This window comes from Lonchura striata, chromosome 11, assembly GCF_046129695.1.
Source record: "Lonchura striata isolate bLonStr1 chromosome 11, bLonStr1.mat, whole genome shotgun sequence".
NCBI classification, from domain to species: Eukaryota; Metazoa; Chordata; class Aves; order Passeriformes; family Estrildidae; genus Lonchura; species Lonchura striata.
Genome location: NC_134613.1, coordinates 6,422,615 through 6,439,746, shown reverse-complemented (window position 1 = coordinate 6,439,746; position 17,132 = coordinate 6,422,615). Strand labels below are relative to the sequence as shown.

Here is a 17,132-nt window from a genome sequence, read left to right as displayed (position 1 = left end):
AGCTGAATGGGGAGGAGAGTGCAACTTTGATTTATTAATCCAGCTGCTTGCCCACGCTGGCTAAAAGCATCACACACATTGAAAACAGCTTTTTCCACAGACCTCAGTTCAAGAATCACAAAAATCCCTGTTGCAACTTTAGGAAGTGAACGCCACCAAGAAACAGAAAGAGAATTGAGAGTGTAGGACCGCGTTTTTACAGGGACTTGTCACATTCTATCTGAGGAAGGATGCATGCTGGCATCTTGGCCAGGCTCCACAGCCATGTCACAGCGGCAATGACAGACATCGAAAGCTTCCCATCCTCGTCCTCCTCCTTGCTGCGCACGTCCGGCCGCGCCCCCTCACGCCACAAAATGGCGGCCACGCTCTTCTCTCCCCTCAGGGCCGACAGGTGGGCCCGCCACACCGGCACGGCCGGGGGCTGCTGGGGAGAAGGGGGAGACTTTAGCCACGCTACACTTGGAGGGGGAGAGGAAGAAGAGGAAAAGGAGGAAGAAGAAAAGAGAGGAGGGAGCCGGGAGCTATGCGCGGCACCGCCGAGAGGAAAGAAGCGACCGCCCCTCACGAATAGGGGTCGCCACAGAAGATGGCGGCGCGAGCCGCCGCGCGCCTCGCGCTGATTGGCGAACAATTCCCGCCGCTCGCCCTCTGCGTCTTCCTATTGGCTGCTGCTTCCCGCCCTGCCCCCGCGCGCTGCTCGCCGCCCCTCAGAGACCTCGGAGCCCTCAGTCCCCTCAGAGCCTTCAGCCCGCTCAGTCCCCTCAGAGCCCTCAGTCCCCTCAGCGCAGGATGGCGGCAGCTGGCGGCGGTCGTGGCTCCCAGCCCGGGCTGGCTTCGGCGCCGGGCAGCGCCGGAGACAGCTCCCTCCTCGGTAGCGCCACAGTGTGGCCCTTGAAGCGCTACGGTCGCTTCCTCCCGCCGAAAGACGGTGACTGTGAGGGGCAGAACACCTCTTGGAAGGTGCCGGTGGCGCGGGGAGGGTGGTTGGTGGGACGCTGTGGGGTAGCTGTCTCTGCTGTGAGGCAAACACCAATAAATGAGGTTTTTCAGGTGTCTTTTTGCGAATTCAGAGGTAAAGCAGGAGTCGGGGGAGATTTTTACTTCATGAATTATTAATAACATCATATCAGAGTGTTAGTAGCCCACTTTTTTTTTAATTCCTTCATTCATCAGTAACCTGTGGTATTAAAACCTAGAGATCAAGGTGGAAGAATCCAGAGGGTTGTCCCAAGTAGTTAAGTTTGTATATGGAGGTGTAATTAGTGAAAAAAAACATTTGGTGTGCCTCCTGCGTGTGGGAGTGAAGGGGAAGTTGCATTAGTGAGACATGAATTACACACCTGGCTTCTAACAGCAAACTTTGAGACCTTTTATTTAGCCTAGAGATGGGAATCGTAGATTCTGTGCTTGCAGGGCCAGATTTTCTTTTGTCTGTCTTTTTAAAGGTGTTTGAATCAAATGAAGAATCAGGCCCCCTTGTTCTTACCATTGTGGAGTCTGGCCATTTCTTTATTTCCCAAGGGCGAACAGTGCTGGTAAGTTTGTCATGTATAAAGAATATTTCTTCTTCATGTTACCATCAGTATTAACTTGGTTTATTTTCTCAGCTTCATCTTCTCTCCCACTGAGTGGGAACTGTCAATTTTGTTTTCCTCATGGTAATTCCCATGTGCTGCTTTCCCTTCACGTTTGTCAGAATAATACGAAATGTATTATTTCCTGCTGAGGATCAACATTTCTTCTACATTTCTAAAAATCTAGATTAAGAGGTAATGCTAAGTGTTGCTGGTGTTGAAAAATACTTGTTTGGTTTTTTTTTTTGTTTGTTTTGTTTTTTTTTTTTTTTTCATGATTCTTCTAACTAAGAAAACAGGAAAATACACTGCTTAGAAATAGGTAAAATTATAATTTTTCTATATGGTCCAGCTGACTGCTTGCCAGTGACCTGCTAGTATTTTGGTTTGACAATCTGGTTTATCAAAGGGTTTGTATTTTCTGTGTTGGATTATGAGATTTAACATACAACATAAGAACCTTGGAGACAAAATTCATACTTGTGTCAGCTGGTTTCCTGTAGCCTGCACTTGCTTAAACATAACTAGCTACTAAACTAAAGATTTCACAATGACACCAAAAGGAAAATTCTGTCTAGAAGGAGTGGGTTTGATGCTCTGACAAAGAAGACCTTGCTGGAAGGTGGAATTAAGTGTGTTCAGTGCACATCATCAGTACTCAGTTGTAATAACGAGTAGGAGCTGGCTGATAAATATGTTAGAAAGGTATTACAAACCACTGGAAGATGCTGCAGTGTAAAGATAACAAAGCTTTTTTAAGGGCATGTATAAGAGACTGTGTTGCAGCTTTAAATATGTATAAGCTTATAAATTAGTTTTTACTATGCCTCTTAAAGGGTCATAAACTTAAAAGAAATTCAAGCATAGGGGAGAACCATGAATACCCTTGAATTTTTTGGCCTGTGTGTTAGGAACATTGAATAGTTAATGATGAGCTAACAGAGCTGTTACATTGGATGGCACTCAGCTCATTTAGTGAGAACAAGGTAAAAAGGCACTGTGGAAAGTATTTTAGCAGTTGTGTTGAATGAGAACAAGGAAAGAGGTTTTGAAAATGTGTATGGAAATGTGACTTGCTGCCATCCCTTACCACATTCTGCTTGGAATGACTCGGTGCAGGATGCTCCTGTTCCCAGTGGCTGTTCCTGTTAGTGACCAGTAACTGACATTCCTCTTGAGATAACCATACAAAAGCTAACAGCAACTTCTGATAACTAACCCCAGTGCAAAAAAGGCACAACCCAAAGCTGCAACCCTTCAAAGACTTGTCTGGCAAAGGCTGAATCTGGCAAGTAACAGGGCAGATAAAGTGTGCTGTCGGAAAGGATGAGGGATCAGAAAAGCTGCTCAAAACTTGGCTGAGAAAAGCACTTCTCGCAGCTCTTGTGTTTAGTGGCCAGTGAAGCTTTCAAGCAGCTGCTTTGCTTGAAATGCCAGATGAGGAATTTCTGGGATCTATCAGGACTGTTCCAGCTTCCAAGAGACACTGAGATACTGTGGGAGCTATCACATAGTGCAGGAGAGGTGGAACAGACATGCTTGGTAGCTGTGACCAAAATACAGTACTGAGAGTTCAAAAGAAAAAAAGCTGTTTTGGTTTATTTCAAACATTTATTTTGGCAATGCTTCTGTGCCAACCTTAAAGGCGACACACAAATGTTTAGAATTTGTTAAAGAAAAGTTACATGAAGTTGGTTTTGCAGCCCATTGATTGCTTTGGGTGCAGTTCTTTGAGCAGGAGTAATTGGGCTCGTGGCACAGGTGTGTTCTGTGCCTGCAGGGCTGAACTGGTGGGACTGGTACGTACTGGGACTGTGGGTTTCTGAGATTGGACCTGCTGCAGTCCTCCCACTTGTCCTTTTAAACATACCTGAGTGGCTGAAAACCCCACAAATACCCCATGTGCTCGTTTTCATGGAATCCCAGCATGGCTTGGGCTGGGAGGGACCTTACAGCTCATCCAGTGCCATGGGCAGGGACACTTCCACTGTCCCAGGGTGCTCAGAGCTCCATCCAACCTTGAGCACTTCCAGGGATGGGGTATCTTGCAAACTCCTTCCCAAGATGCTACATAACAACAAACAAACTTGTAGTGCTGCTCAGGCTGTATTTTTGCAGCAGAAATAATCAGAAATGGTTCATCTCAGTGGTTCTATCTCCCTCCAGTTCCAGCTGTCAGTGCTGTCACAAACCTGTCACAATATTTAAGCAGGCTTTGCACTACTAAGTACAGCCCGTGCTTGGAGCCTGTCACACTCCAGATCCACTCACTGGGGGTCCATTATCCTGGACATTCTGTCAGAGGGGATAATGCACAGAGGGAATGGATCAGCTTTGATGGAATGCTGCAGCTGTTGGTGTGATTTCACTTGTGCTCTCGGTTCCTCTTGCTGGCCTGGGCTGTGTCCTTTGGATTGCCAGGGTGTCCTCCCACACCTGTGTGCTGCCTTCCTTGCACTGAAATTCCCTCTGGTGTGCTCACAGAACTGTTCTGTGCTGTGTTGGAACTGCATCCTTTAAATTGTTGATGCCTTGTCTTTTGATCTATCTCCTAATCCCTACTTTTCAGCCTTTTTGATGTGCTCCAGCTCCTGGTTTGAGGCAACTGGGTAACAATTATTGTAGCTTTGTACCTCTGCACAGGAACAAGATCTGGGTCACAGGGACACATTTCCTTCTCAGCGGGCAGAACTTGAGTTTTTATAAAATGGTCATTGATGAATAATAAAAGGATTTTTTTTTTCTGTTTCTCACCTATGAACAACATTTGGACAAAACTGAAAGGGTTGTGAAGAAAAATTTCTGTTTTGCTGATGGCTGGATAATTATCCATAGTAGGAACAATATTCAAGTGTTTCTGATTGCTGTCAAAATACTCTGTCTATGATGAGTGTATTACATATTTTCTTAGTCCTTTCCATTTTATTGAAGTAGGAAAGTTAAACCTTTTCCTTAGGGCCCACTGGCTCTTTTATGATGTGTTTCTAAGAACAATATTTATAAAATAGTAATAAAATATTCACATATTCTTACAACTGGGTTTTTTAAATAAATACAGAAGCAACTGTTTTCCTTTCAAAATACCATCTATTCCTTGTGTAATGGAATGAAGAGGAGGTAAATGGAACTTCAGAGCATGGAGCATAAAAATCCCTGATGCATAATGCAAATTAAAGGGTGTTTTGATTTGTTTTGGTTTATGCTTTTTTAAACCAAATTCTTCATTTGGAATTAAATTACATAATGTATTTTTAGGACCTGTTTTTGCTGCAGTGTTGCCTAACAGACTGCATATTTGATGGTAGAAAAACCTCATTGTTGTATACTGTAGTCAATGGAATTTTACAGGAATATCTCAACAGCATCTCTGGTAATTTCTGGCCATGCTCAAGATACATCATGTTCCATTTACCACAACTCTTATTTCCTTTCCCCTCTCTATCAACACATCATGGAAATTATATTTTGGTGTTTTATTCAGTGCAATTATTTCTGCTGCTAGAATTCATAATATCCTACAAATGAAACAAATTGAAATTGTGAAGAGGACTTACTTAATAGGATGAAATTAATCCAGAGTAATTGATTTGTGACCTGATCTTTTGAAGTGTAGAGTAAATGTCCTTAGTGCCCTCCTGGTCCCCTCATGACTTCCCATAAGCTACCAGTGCTTAGGGTACAGTAGATTCTAACTCATTAATTAGGCAGGCATTCAGCAGGCATTCTCATGTTCCCGATGCTCTCTTTGCAGTGCCTGAAACTCAGGCACCAAATTTTGCAGATGAGATTCACAGCAGTGCCCTGGGCAGAGCTGGTCCCTGTGCAATAAATGAGGGCTCCTGACAGAAAGCTGGGCAGCGAGCAGGTTGCTAATGCTGCTTTGTGGGAGAGCCCTGCAAAGCCACACAAGGTTGTATTCAAGTTTTGTTGGATTATTTAGTGCCACAATCGCAGTTCAAAAATCTCAATTTCAGTTTGTTTATTTTAATGTGTGTTGTTGTTGTGATTGTTTTGGACGAGCTGAGAGGGTCCTTCTGCATCAGCTTTCCCATTTCTGTTCCATGTCAAGGCCTTCTGCTCTTTCCTTTTCTCTTGCCCCAATTCTCCTAAACCTAAGTTCTTAGAATTTTTTTTTTTTTTTTGGTGAGATTAGCGATGTCTGTTAATGATGTGTATTTACCCTAGAGTTTAGTGTGTGCTATCAGTGTGGGGAAATACATATTTTATACTGAGAATGAAGGAATGCATTACTGGGACGCCCTGAAGAGCTTTACCAGCTCATCCCTGAGCATCCAGTTCCCCTCTCTGTGGCCCTGCACAGATGTCATTGGGAAAAAACCCCAAAACAAGTGAGGCTGTCAGTGAGGTAGCGAGGTTTGTGCTGAGGTAAGGGCCTGTCTTTGCTGTCAGTGGCTGTGGGCTGTACCCATCCAAAGCCTGCTCCTGCAGGCAGTGCTTGCCCTTTGCCCAAAGCCACTCTCTGCCTTTGTCCCCTCGGGTGGCTCCGTGTGTCCCATGTTCCCTCCCTCCTTCAGCCTCCCTGCCTGTGTGCACACAGCACTCTGCTTAATGAGTTCTCTGTGCTGTTCTCTGCCACACCCAAACAGCCTTAAGAGCAAGGTGGGAGGGTCTGAGAGATTGAGGATCAAAAAAGCATCATGCAAACCTTAACATCCTTTTATTCTTTACTCCTGTCTCTCTGCCTTGATTGGTAGGGTTGGAAATGTTTGCAGGGACAACTTTGTGCTTCCCTCACTCTGCAGGCTGTCTTGTTTGGTTTGTTTTTTTGTTTTTTTTTTTTTTTTTTTTGGTTTACATTGGCTCTTCTAATCTTAACTCAGTTCTCAAGACAGCTCCAGAAATCAGGCCTGATGTGTTTGGCCTTAGATATTAGAAATAGATACAAAAATTTCTATTTCCAGGTATGTTACAAGCTTTAATGAAGACTGGATTGAAGTTATGTTAGAAGTTTAATTTTCACAACTTTTTTCTACAGTAAATAATGAAGAATTTTTACATTTTAAATAGAAAACTGCTTATTCTAGGAAAAAAGTGTGAAATGGCGACTCACATTCTCTTTTGAGAAGGTAAGGAGTTAAAATTTGCTATTTTTCAGATTTATGCAAGCATTTGATTTAGAATCTATGTCATGTTTCAAGCATGTGTGACTTTTTTATTGTAACAACCTATTGATAACAAAACCATTATTAAAGTGATCACCATTGATCATCACTTACCTGTAAACACCTTCTCCAATTTTCTGAAAGCATCTCAGTTTTGCGTGTCCTTTAACATTCTGTATAATTCTTGAACATCATTCACAAGCTTTTCCTGCCTGCCTGCTCACACATCTTTGTTTTTCCTGTGTCCTGAGAGAATGGTTATCAGCAGTCCTTGCAACTCCACTATCCCTGTTCTCTTTTGATCAGAAAGATCACTGTGTGGGGACTGTGTCACTGTGTGTGAGGACACCTGGAAATAACATTGCCATTGCTCTGGTGCCAAGTTAGGCACTTCCAAGAATAAGCAAGCTGTTAGGCAGTATAAATGTTCAATTGTACAATACCCACAGCACCACAGGTCAGGAGTGTGGGTATTTGAGCTCAACACAGCACAATTTAAACGCAGGCAGTGAATCATGACTGTCCCCGGTGTGGGGAGCACCCCAGGGCGTGCAGCTCTGCACAGGCTGGCACAGGCTGGCAGTGCCTCTGTGCCTGGGAGGAGTGGCACGTTATTTCAGCCATCCCTGCAGCTTTGGTGACCTTGCAGGAGCTGGCAGCGTGCTCAGAGCAGCACAGCATCCCGCCATTCTCACAAAACTCTTTCCCAAATCCCTCCTTCTGCCCTGCCCAGGCTCTGTGAGTGGAGCTGAGCGAGGTTTGCTCCCCACTTGTGTCGTGGTGTATTCCTTACCTTGGGAAAGGCAAGGGTTAAGGAGCTGTCTCAGGTGCCTCCCTGGAAACTTTGGAAGTAGATTGCTCTGTTTTCCAGGGGATTGTGTCCCATGGTGCTGCCCAGCCTGTGTTGCAATGGTGCAAGAAGAATTTTGTCTGAGGCCTGCAGCTTTTCTCTTCTTCCAGCCAGCACCACCCTGGCAGCTGTGCATTACAGTCAATTAATAATTATTCATAATTCAAATAATTATTAAATTAAAAATAAAATAATTTTAATATCATTTCTTAATTAAACAATTTATCCTTTAAAAACCTTCTTAAAAATACATAACCATTTTATACCTTATTAAAACAAAATATTATAAAACTCACTACTTATAAAACAAATTAGTTTGTCTTTTGTAATACTGGTTGTGATTTAAGGGCAGACTAGATCATATTTGTGACCAAGAAAAAAAGCTTTTCCTGCTAAGCTATTGTTTACATAGAGTTTTTTTTGAAAACATCTGCCTTGTGCATGAGCGTGTCCAAACTAAGTGATGCAAGCCAGCATAGCTGAACTGCTACACAAATAACATTTCTTAGATATAATTTTCCATTCAGATAGGGTTGCAGTCTATCAAAACTTAGATAATCTATTCCTGTGTTGTTTAGCACCACAGGGTTTCTAAATGCTGCAATAAAAAATATTCATAAATCATCCACAATACCTTCCAGCACAGCTCACAGCACTCATTACACAGCAGGTTTCTGAATGCTGAAATGTGAAATCAGAACAAAAGTATTTCCCAGTCAGTGCTGGACCCGATGGCTGTGAGGCTGCATCAGCATTTCTGGCTCCTGCCTCATGGCAGCTGTGGTCACATCTTGCCTGCTTCCAAAACATTTGGGAAACATCTTGCTTTGTTTTCCCCTTCAGCTTAATTCCACTCGGTCCTCCCTCTGAGAAACTTAGATTTTGGTCACAGATGTAGGAGAGTTTTCCTTTACCCCACTTTTGTTACGAGTACAGTCGAGGAGAACAACAGGGGTATGTGCCTGACTGAACATTGATGACCAAACTTAATAAAGTGCTGCCGTTTCTCTCTCACATGGTGAACATTTGGGCTCTTGTGTTCCTGGCCCGTTCTAGGCTGCGATTTGCGGATGTTCTGATTAATCTTGTACTGCCCTCTGGCTTTGCCCCTGCCTCACTGACCGAAGCAGCCACGGACGCTGCCGGCTCAAGGGAACGGGGCCCGGCTGCTCTGTTCCCTGCTCCGGCAGCCTGGTGGCAGCACCAATCCAGAAGGAACGCTGCGTTTTCCTGTGGCATCGCCCACATCCCGAGCATGTCGAGAGTCACTCCATCACCTGTGGAAAGGCCCAGTGGCGTGTAATGCCAAAATACTGCTTTGCAGTTCCCAGGCCCTGGGCGTTGGCAGAGATTTTCCTGCCTTGGAGCGGGGCCCAAGGGACACGTTCGTTGTGTTCTTCCCTCTTGTCGCTCTGATTCATTCACCTGACTTCACATGCACTGCCCCAGCCCTGGAGTGACCCAGGCCAGGCTTGGAGCAGCCTGGGCTAGTGGAAGGTGTCCCTGCTCATGGCACAGAGTAGCACTGGATGAGCTTTAATGTCCCTCTCAAGCCAAACCAGGCTGTGATTCTGTGAATGCAGGGACAATGATTTTAAAAATAAAGTGGTTAAATTTATATTTCAGTTAAAGCAAATTTTGGGGTTGGAGTTGGGTAATCAGGGTACATAAATAAAAATTCCAAATGCTGTTTTTTCCCACTTGTTTTACCTCAGAAACAGGATATATAAAATAACCTGGGAAACATAATAAAATAGTTGTTAGGAAAATCAAACAGTGACTGCCTTCTGTAATTTCTTTGGAAACAGTTATTATTTTAAGGAGACAACATTTGTTCAACCTTCATCTCCAGTGAAAGGAAAAACACTGTAAAACCAGACTGAATATGGGAATAGCTATATTTAAATAAACAGTTGGTGTGTCTCCAAAACAGAAACTACTTGAAATGAACAGAACAGGCACAAGTGGCCCCAGGTTAAAGTGGCCTAGTAACGGAATGGTTTGGAATTGTTTCACTGACAGCATCTGGGGCCTGGTTCAGCCTCTCCCATTGCTCACCAGGTGATCTCCCCCTGTTCTGACCTTTAGGCCTCTCCTGCTTAGCAAGTCCTGCCTTAGGGGCACTTTGAGTGTGTTCAGTGCAGAGAGACACTACAAGGGACTGGCCCTCTTACCTGCTGTCAGCAGCTGCTTTTACAGCACACGGGGCAATTCTCTCCCTCTGACCCCAGCTCTTTTGGGAATGGTACTTCCCTGCTGGCTGACATTCTGGAGTCTGGCACAGCAGATGTTTGCCATCCAGTCTGCCTGTGCTTCAACTCTTCACAGTTTTTGAGAGATTCCTCTGTGAAGAGCAGCTAAAAATCTACATGCAGTTGCTGCATGAGACTGTAAAGCCAGTGCCAGCACAGTAAAGCAGCAGTCACTGAGGTGATTTCTGTTCCAAAATAGAATGGCAGGTGGTTTTCCAGCCTGGAGCCACCCAGCATGGATGGTGACTGTGGCAAACACCACTGGCCCTTCAGGATGGTCTTGTGGGCTTTGACCCTTAGGACCCCTTGCAAGCAACCTGGGCTCAAGCCCTTGGTCATTGAAGTACTGTGAGTCTGGATAAAATGGGTGCCTGATTTCTCCCTGCCCTAACACTGATTAATTGTTTGGGGTTTTCCCCTGGGCTTTGCTAAGTAATGCCATAGAGTGCCTGGGGAGACACAGTCTGTTGCCTTGCAGTTGTTTTTCACTTTCCTGGGGTGTTTTTTAGAGTTTGAAGAGACTGACAGTGATGCAACTGGAGAACAAAAACATCTTTATCCAATTAACGAAGCTGCTGCTCCGTTCCCCGAGTGCCACCTGGAGCCAAGGGATCCCCGGGGCTTGCATAAAGCGCGGCTGTGCCATTCCCCGGCTTCGCCTGCCCTCTGCTGCCCTCCCGGGCAACTTCAGCACTCAGAGCTCCATTCAGCTGCTTTATTCCGGCTTTCAGGGGCTTTCATAGCATGCACAAATAGAAATGTACACAGGCAAGGAAATCACAGCATACCTTGACACAGTGTTGTTACTGCATTTAATCCCTGGAGGGGTAAAACTTCCACAGTGGCAGTTGTTTGACAGCTCCACAACCTGCGTAGCTGCAGTGACTGATCTTCATTAGGGCTTTAATTACATCACAGAACTTAAATATGTGCTCCTGAGTGCTGCTTTTTGCTGGGCCACTGGTTTGTGCTTTATTTCAGGAAGGATTTTCCCTGATTGATTCCCACAAGTGGCTGAAGATAGTGAGGAGAGCAGAGTGCCTACTGCTCCGGGCAGAGGCCAAGGTGAGCTGAGCTGTTTGGAACATTCCTAATATGTAACAGAGATGGAGAAAATCTCTCCATTTTGGCTACATTAAACTAGAAGGTGTAAACCATCTATGTAAATTAGAAATGTTTTTTTTACTCTAGATACTAAACAGGAATGGATTGGATATTGTTATCTTTTGTAACTGCTAATATTCAGTTTTTAGACTGCTCTCTGAGAGTTAACTGCTAAAACAGCCAGACTGGTTTTATTTCCCAATCTATCTGCCACGGCTAGCAAAAAGATGAAGCAAATCTCTTCCAAGATTCCTCTGAGTCAGACTGCACTTCAGGAAACAAACTCTCTAACCAAGCAATTACTGAGCCATTTTGTGGCTCCTGGCATAGCAGCAGCAGGCTGGTGGTTAAGGTATTTCATACTCAAGGAAATAAAATGGACATGGGTTTCTAGTCTCCCACTTGGCTCTCCTGATGAAAAGTGGTTGGTTTGCCTTTAAATAATCAAACAGCACTTTCTTCTTACCAATTAATGTAAAAATCTCAGGGCTTTTTGTTCCTAGATGAACTCTGATACTCTGTGAGTATCTTAGTGCTTTAAATTCATGGGTTATGCCTGAAACCAAAACCCCTCTGCACTCTGCTTTCTATCAGCTTGTTAGAAAACCTGAAGGCAGCTGGGGCAGGAATTAGTTCTGATGAACCAGTTCCTTCCCAGTTACCAGAGCCAGTTCCCCAGTGCAGCATTAAGGGATTCTGCTGCTGCTCCCCAGCAAGACAAAACCAACATCACACTCCCTGCCAGGCTCGAGCAAAGCTCTGAGGGGCACTTCAGGAAAGGAGGAATTTTAACAGTCTGAAATTAATTTGGTGCACCTCGGTGTTTACTTACCATAAATTCACACTTCAACTGGATTTAGTGGCACTGCAGGGGTTCTACCACATAGCTTCTCTACTTCATATCCTAACAGTGGATGCAGCTTCTGTGCTCATCTTGATGACGAATTTCTGGTTAATCTTGTACCTCTTGTTTTTTGTAAGTCATTAATACTGCGTTTACAGTGGAACTTACTCATCACTTCAAATATGGCTTCAGTAGGGCACTGCAGGCTCTTAGCCAGCAGAATGAGTTTCAAAACTATGAACAGGAACAAGATTAATATTTTAAATAATTTTGCAATAAAAAAATTCCCTTCATATTGTTTTCCTTGAGCTCAGCCCCCCACCCCGGCATGGAAGAGGCACAAATTTAATGATTCCATGACATCAATGTTGTTTAAGATTTCAGCTTTTGTCGTTCAGGTGTGAGTGCCCAGTCCTCAGTTTATTCTATAAACCTTGACATATCACAGCTCTCTTTCCACAAAGACACAATGTTTAATTTTCAAAGTCCGCTGCTGTTTATGAACTGCAAACTAAAGTATTTAACACCTTGTGAGAAACCCGAGGGACTCCAAATAGCTCAGCCTCAAAATTGATTTGGGGATCTAAACAAGCAAGTGCTCTTTGAAAGTGTCCTAAGGAGACTCCACCCAAGTTCCTTTTGTGTCACTGAAATCAGAACTCGCCTGTCTGGCATTGCACAGCTCAGTGCCTGGCTCTCTGAGGCTGCCCCAGTTCCTTAATTAAGGAGGGCAAATCCAACTGGGCACTGGCAAATGAGTGCTGCACTTCACATTAGTTTGACATTTTTCCCTTTAAAAAGCACTGAGGCTTTTGTGCTTACCCTGCCCTACAAATCTTGTTATGGGATTCAAACATCTTCAAGCAGCAGGCATGTGAACACAGAGGCTGTCAGGAGGAGCTGGCTCATCTCCGAGACAGGAGCTTTAAAGTGAGAGGTGTCCTCGTGTTCCAGCAGCCCAGCAGTGTGGGATTTAAATGGGCATTGAAAATGGGGTTTACACTGGAACTTCAGGAAGATGAACACCCAGGCTGGGCTTTTCTCGTACTTCAAGTAATTTAAATTTGAAATTTCAAGATCAAACAGGAAGTTCCATTAATTCACTCTCTAAACACTGAATATGCACCTACCTTACATCAGCTCAAGGTACTTAAGCCAAGCTTATCACACACCAAAGATTCCCATCCCCATTTCAGGGCAGTTTGCTGAACCTGGGGCACTTACTTATTAAAAATACCAATTATGGTACAGCCCAACAACCTACTCTGGGGGGTCAGAGCTATCTGGGAGTTTTCAATAATTTTTAGCATCATTTCACTCTTTGAAGTAACGCATTAGAATTTCCTGCACTCCTATTCAACGTGTTGGTTTCTGTTCAAGGAACATTTAGGTGAGAGCCAAACTGAATGTATTGGTTTAGCTCCACACAGGCAGACCAGGTAGGGTTGACTTCGATGCATCAAGAACATGAATCCTAACCAGAATGTGCCATTCCCAGAATTTCTAGTTCAGATCCAGAGTTAACTTTTGCTTACTGTTGTCATTTTTTGTCACAAATTACTGTGCAGAGCTGGCACACCCTTACAGAATTACTACCTGCAGCAACAATAAAGTCTAATTTTCCTGCTACATGTAAAAGCTGAGTCCTGGCAAGGCTTGTCCACTTGGCTAAACCTTGAATTAGTGACAGGTGGCCCTGCATCACTTACCCTTTTCTTGCATATTTTTACCTGATTTTCAAATCGGCTATCACAGTCTTCCGATTAAGCTGCTGGGAAAAAATGAAAATACAGCAGGGAAAAACCTGTTTGTTTTTAAATTGGCACAATGATCCAAAAATCTATTGCCCTTTTCCCAGCTCCAACAAATATGGATTTAATCCAAGCAGTCTGAGGGGATTCCAAGTTAATTTGATTTCCCTGTGCTTCTGAGCAGAACGAGTGCCGCATGTTCCGTGTGCAGTTCGGAGGGAGCTGCAGGGAGGAGATGCAGGAGCACTGCTGCAGCTGTGTCCAGAAACTCAGCGAGTACCTCCCGGTGCAGCGGGCTGAGGAGCAGAGCCTCAGCCAGGACACCCAGGGCATGGACACTGAGCACGCAGTGAGTGACCACACACCCCCAAACCCAAACCTCTGCCTGGGAGAGCTGGGCACGAGGAGCTTCTCATAGCTCTGTCTGCATGAAATAGGAATTGGGAAAGTTTTTGTACAGGGCAAAAGATGATCAGAGCCACAACACAACCCTGGATCCTTTCTGTGTTTACCTGTTTGCAGTGGTAGTAGCTGCTACAAATGCCTATTTATAATTCGAACCTAACCTGGCACATCTAAAAGCAATCCCAGGATGAACAGAATGGTTCCCCTCTGCACGATAAAAGTCCTGAGGTAACTGGAAAAGACAGAGACAGATGGCATTTTCCAGGGTGGTTATTGCAAACTCTCTGCTCTCCTGGGTGTTTGGATCCATGGAAAAGAAGCAGTGTGCACACTGCATTTTTTGAAGTTACTCCTAGGAAGTTGTTTGTGACTTCAGTTTAGCCACAAGCTAACAAGCCTGTAGTTAAACTGTCATGTCTTTCAATTTTAAAGACTGAAGCAGATGTGCATGCAGGTTCCATAAAAAGATGCCTTTTTACTGCAGAAGGTAGCTGAGCACATTCCCTTCCCGTCAGTGCTAAAAATGGAACTGCTTCCCCCCCTGCACATACCCACACTCTGCTTGGTAACAAGCCCTTATTTGCATTTGGTATTTTCTAGCCAGATGAGCCTCTCTCAGACTCCTGCACAAGCCTTGGAGAAAGAAGATCTGTAGCACAGCTTGCACAGGTAAAAAACAAACATCTCCTGTTTAGAGTCTGTAACTGAGCCTGAGAATGAGCTGTCTCAGAGTCCATCTGGGAAATGCCTTTCCTGAACATCAGGATGCCATCATCTACACCAGCAAAACACTGGATCTGTGTAATGATCCAGAGCCAGGGAATAAGCAGCAAAACAAGGTGTTTGGTGGTGTAATCACCCCATCTGAATGGGAACAAATGACACACTGAGAGCAAAGAAATACCCAGAGGCAACATGCAAATGAATGGTTCTGGCACTGGTCTGACTCTGCAGAAATGACTCGTGGAGATCAGAGCTGAAGCCTGAAAATACCAATCAAAGAATCACAGAATATCCCATCTAACCCCGCTCTCTGGCAGTGAGAACCCATTCCTCCTTGTCCTGGCATTCCAGGCCCTTGTCCCCAGTCCCTCTCCAGCTCTCTGGGAGCCCCTCAGGCACTGGCAGGGGCTCTGAGGTTCTGCTGGACCCTTTTCAACCCTGTCCCACAGCAAAGCATCCCCATCCTCCACGGACAGCTTCACTGAGCAGTTCTGGGTAAACACCTGAAACCAACTGTTGCTCATTTACTGGGAATTCAGGCCAGTGTAGAAGCAGATGAGCAGAAAACTCTGCTCTTTTCTGGTTTTGTGAAGTTCCTTCTCTCTGTCTTCCTTACCTTTCTTTCGTAGTCACTGCTGAGCAAAGAATCCCAGACTGGGCTTGATTGGAAGGGACCTCAAAGATCTCTTCCCAACCCCAGTGCCACAATACCCAGAGTTCACCCACCACCATGGGAAAAATCCAGGAGAGGGGATTAAACAGGGATAAAAAGGAAGTTTTAACATAAAAGCCCCACACTTTACTTCTAAAAGACATCTGGCTAAATGAAAAGCTTGGGAGTGCACGCTTGGTTATCCCTACACAAATCCATGTGGCAACATGTACAGCTCATAAAGAGTGTACACTGATTACAGAATGGGTACCCACCAGGAAGCCACAGTACCCAAGAAATAGGCATTTGCAGGGTAAATTTCCAGCTGAAATAATTGCAGGGGCATTTGACAGTGTGCAAAAGCTACACTGGAATCACACCTGGGCATCACAGACAAGCTGACACACAGAAATCACAGCTGACAGCATTCCACGAGCATCAAGCACCGGCAGCCCCACGATCCTCCGGCATCCGGGAGGGCTGGGGCGCGGCTGTGTCCTTGTGCCCGAGGTCAGAGCCCCCGTGCCCCCTTCCATTGGCAGTCGGTGCTGCGGCAGCGGCCGGAGCTGCCCCCGGCGTGCCGGCACCCGGCCTGGAGCGCCCGCGAGCTGGGGCCCTTCATCCGCCTCTGCCTCATGGACCAGCACTTCCCCGCCTTCGTGGAGGACGTGGAGAAGGAGCTGCACAGACTCGCCCAGGAGTGAGGCACGCCCGGCCCTGCGGGGGGTGCACACAGCTCTGGTGATTAAAGGTTGAAAAACGAGGCCTACGGCGGTTTTTGTCGGTGTTTTATTTTTAAAAACAGGTGAATCCACTTTTTATACATCATTGCACTTCAACAAATACACAGAACACGAGTTCATGCAGCTACAGTTACGCACATCATGAGAACCCTGGTAGGTCTATTTCTACAATCTTTAAATCATGAGAAATTACAGTGTCAAACTAAAGAGGAATAACTAGTTGCATAGAATATCACCATGCTGTAACATTTCATCATTTAAACAAAAAAAAAAAAAAAAAAGAAAATTATAAAAGTTTGCCTGAATTGAATGTACAAGAATATGTCGAACACATCAGTGCAAAAGGATTTGAGAATTTACATGAGTTAACAAAAAAAAAAAAAAATCACTTAAAAAGCAATCATATATATATATATTTATAAACTGAAGGTTTGTTTTTGTTTCCAACTGCATCCCACCACCACCGGCAGCCCCTGGCACCACCCAGCCCCGACGCCCAACAGGACACCCCGTGCTCCCTGGTTAAAGCCCTTAAGGAAATTCCAACGTCCCTGCTGCGAGCACCGGCCCGGCATCACTCCCTCCTTCCAGCCATACAGTAAGGAATGAATATCAGCAGCTTCAAAATGAACCACAACGACTTCTGGTTTCCCCTCCCCCAAATATAAATATATACTGTATATATCTTTAAGTTTTGCTGTACTTTACAAAAGAAGTCTCACTAGATGGCAGCGGTGCGGTTTGAGCGGTGCTGAATTTAACAGCTACAGGAAGTAAAAAACAGCGCATGCGTGAACCCGCCTGGCTACTGCTCGTGTAAAGAGAGGAAAGGAGAAAAAAAAGCAACATTCACAGCACATCAAGCCCAAAAGTTTACACCTTCTACACGGAAGCGTTATTAAAATTCATCTGGCTAGGTCATCCTTGCAGGAGAGGCTAAATAAGGCATGCGTTAGACAGTCATATTGTTGCTCACTTGGAAAGGAAAGAAAAAAAAAAAAAGAAATCAGACAGAACTGGAGTTCTAGAACCAAGAGTTCCAACCCTTAAATTTAGCAGGTCATATTGCCATCAGTCTCTCAGAAACTTAAAGCTCTAAAAAAGAAAC

General features: G+C 44.8%; 2 protein-coding genes across 3 annotated transcripts in view; one reads left to right on the top strand and one right to left on the bottom strand.

The window, feature by feature from the left end:
* Positions 1–792: 792 nt before the first annotated feature.
* On the top strand, positions 793–16,083 carry REC114 (REC114 meiotic recombination protein). The gene is made up of 6 exons (XM_031505779.2): positions 793–963; positions 1,449–1,538; positions 10,784–10,867; positions 13,686–13,850; positions 14,507–14,575; positions 15,824–16,083. Exons 1-6 carry the CDS (start codon positions 793–795, stop codon positions 15,983–15,985), a joined length of 741 nt encoding a protein of 246 aa, XP_031361639.2. The 3' UTR covers positions 15,986–16,083.
* Positions 16,055–17,132, bottom strand: part of NPTN (neuroplastin) — a 46,900-nt gene continuing 45,822 nt past the window's right edge. For both annotated transcript variants that reach the window (XM_077785854.1, XM_077785855.1), the window contains exon 8: positions 16,055–17,119. The gene's annotated coding sequence lies outside the window, so the exon portion shown is untranslated. The remainder of the gene's footprint in view (positions 17,120–17,132) is intronic.

Coding starts and splice junctions, on each gene's coding strand:
- REC114 (XM_031505779.2), top strand. CDS start 793: ATGGCGGCAGCTGGCGGCGGTCGTGGCTCCCAGCCCGGGCTGGCTTCG. Junction 964..1,448: donor GGCAGAACACCTCTTGGAAG/GTGCCGGTGGCG, acceptor GTCTTTTTAAAG/GTGTTTGAATCAAATGAAGA. Junction 14,576..15,823: donor CTGTAGCACAGCTTGCACAG/GTAAAAAACAAA, acceptor TTCCATTGGCAG/TCGGTGCTGCGGCAGCGGCC.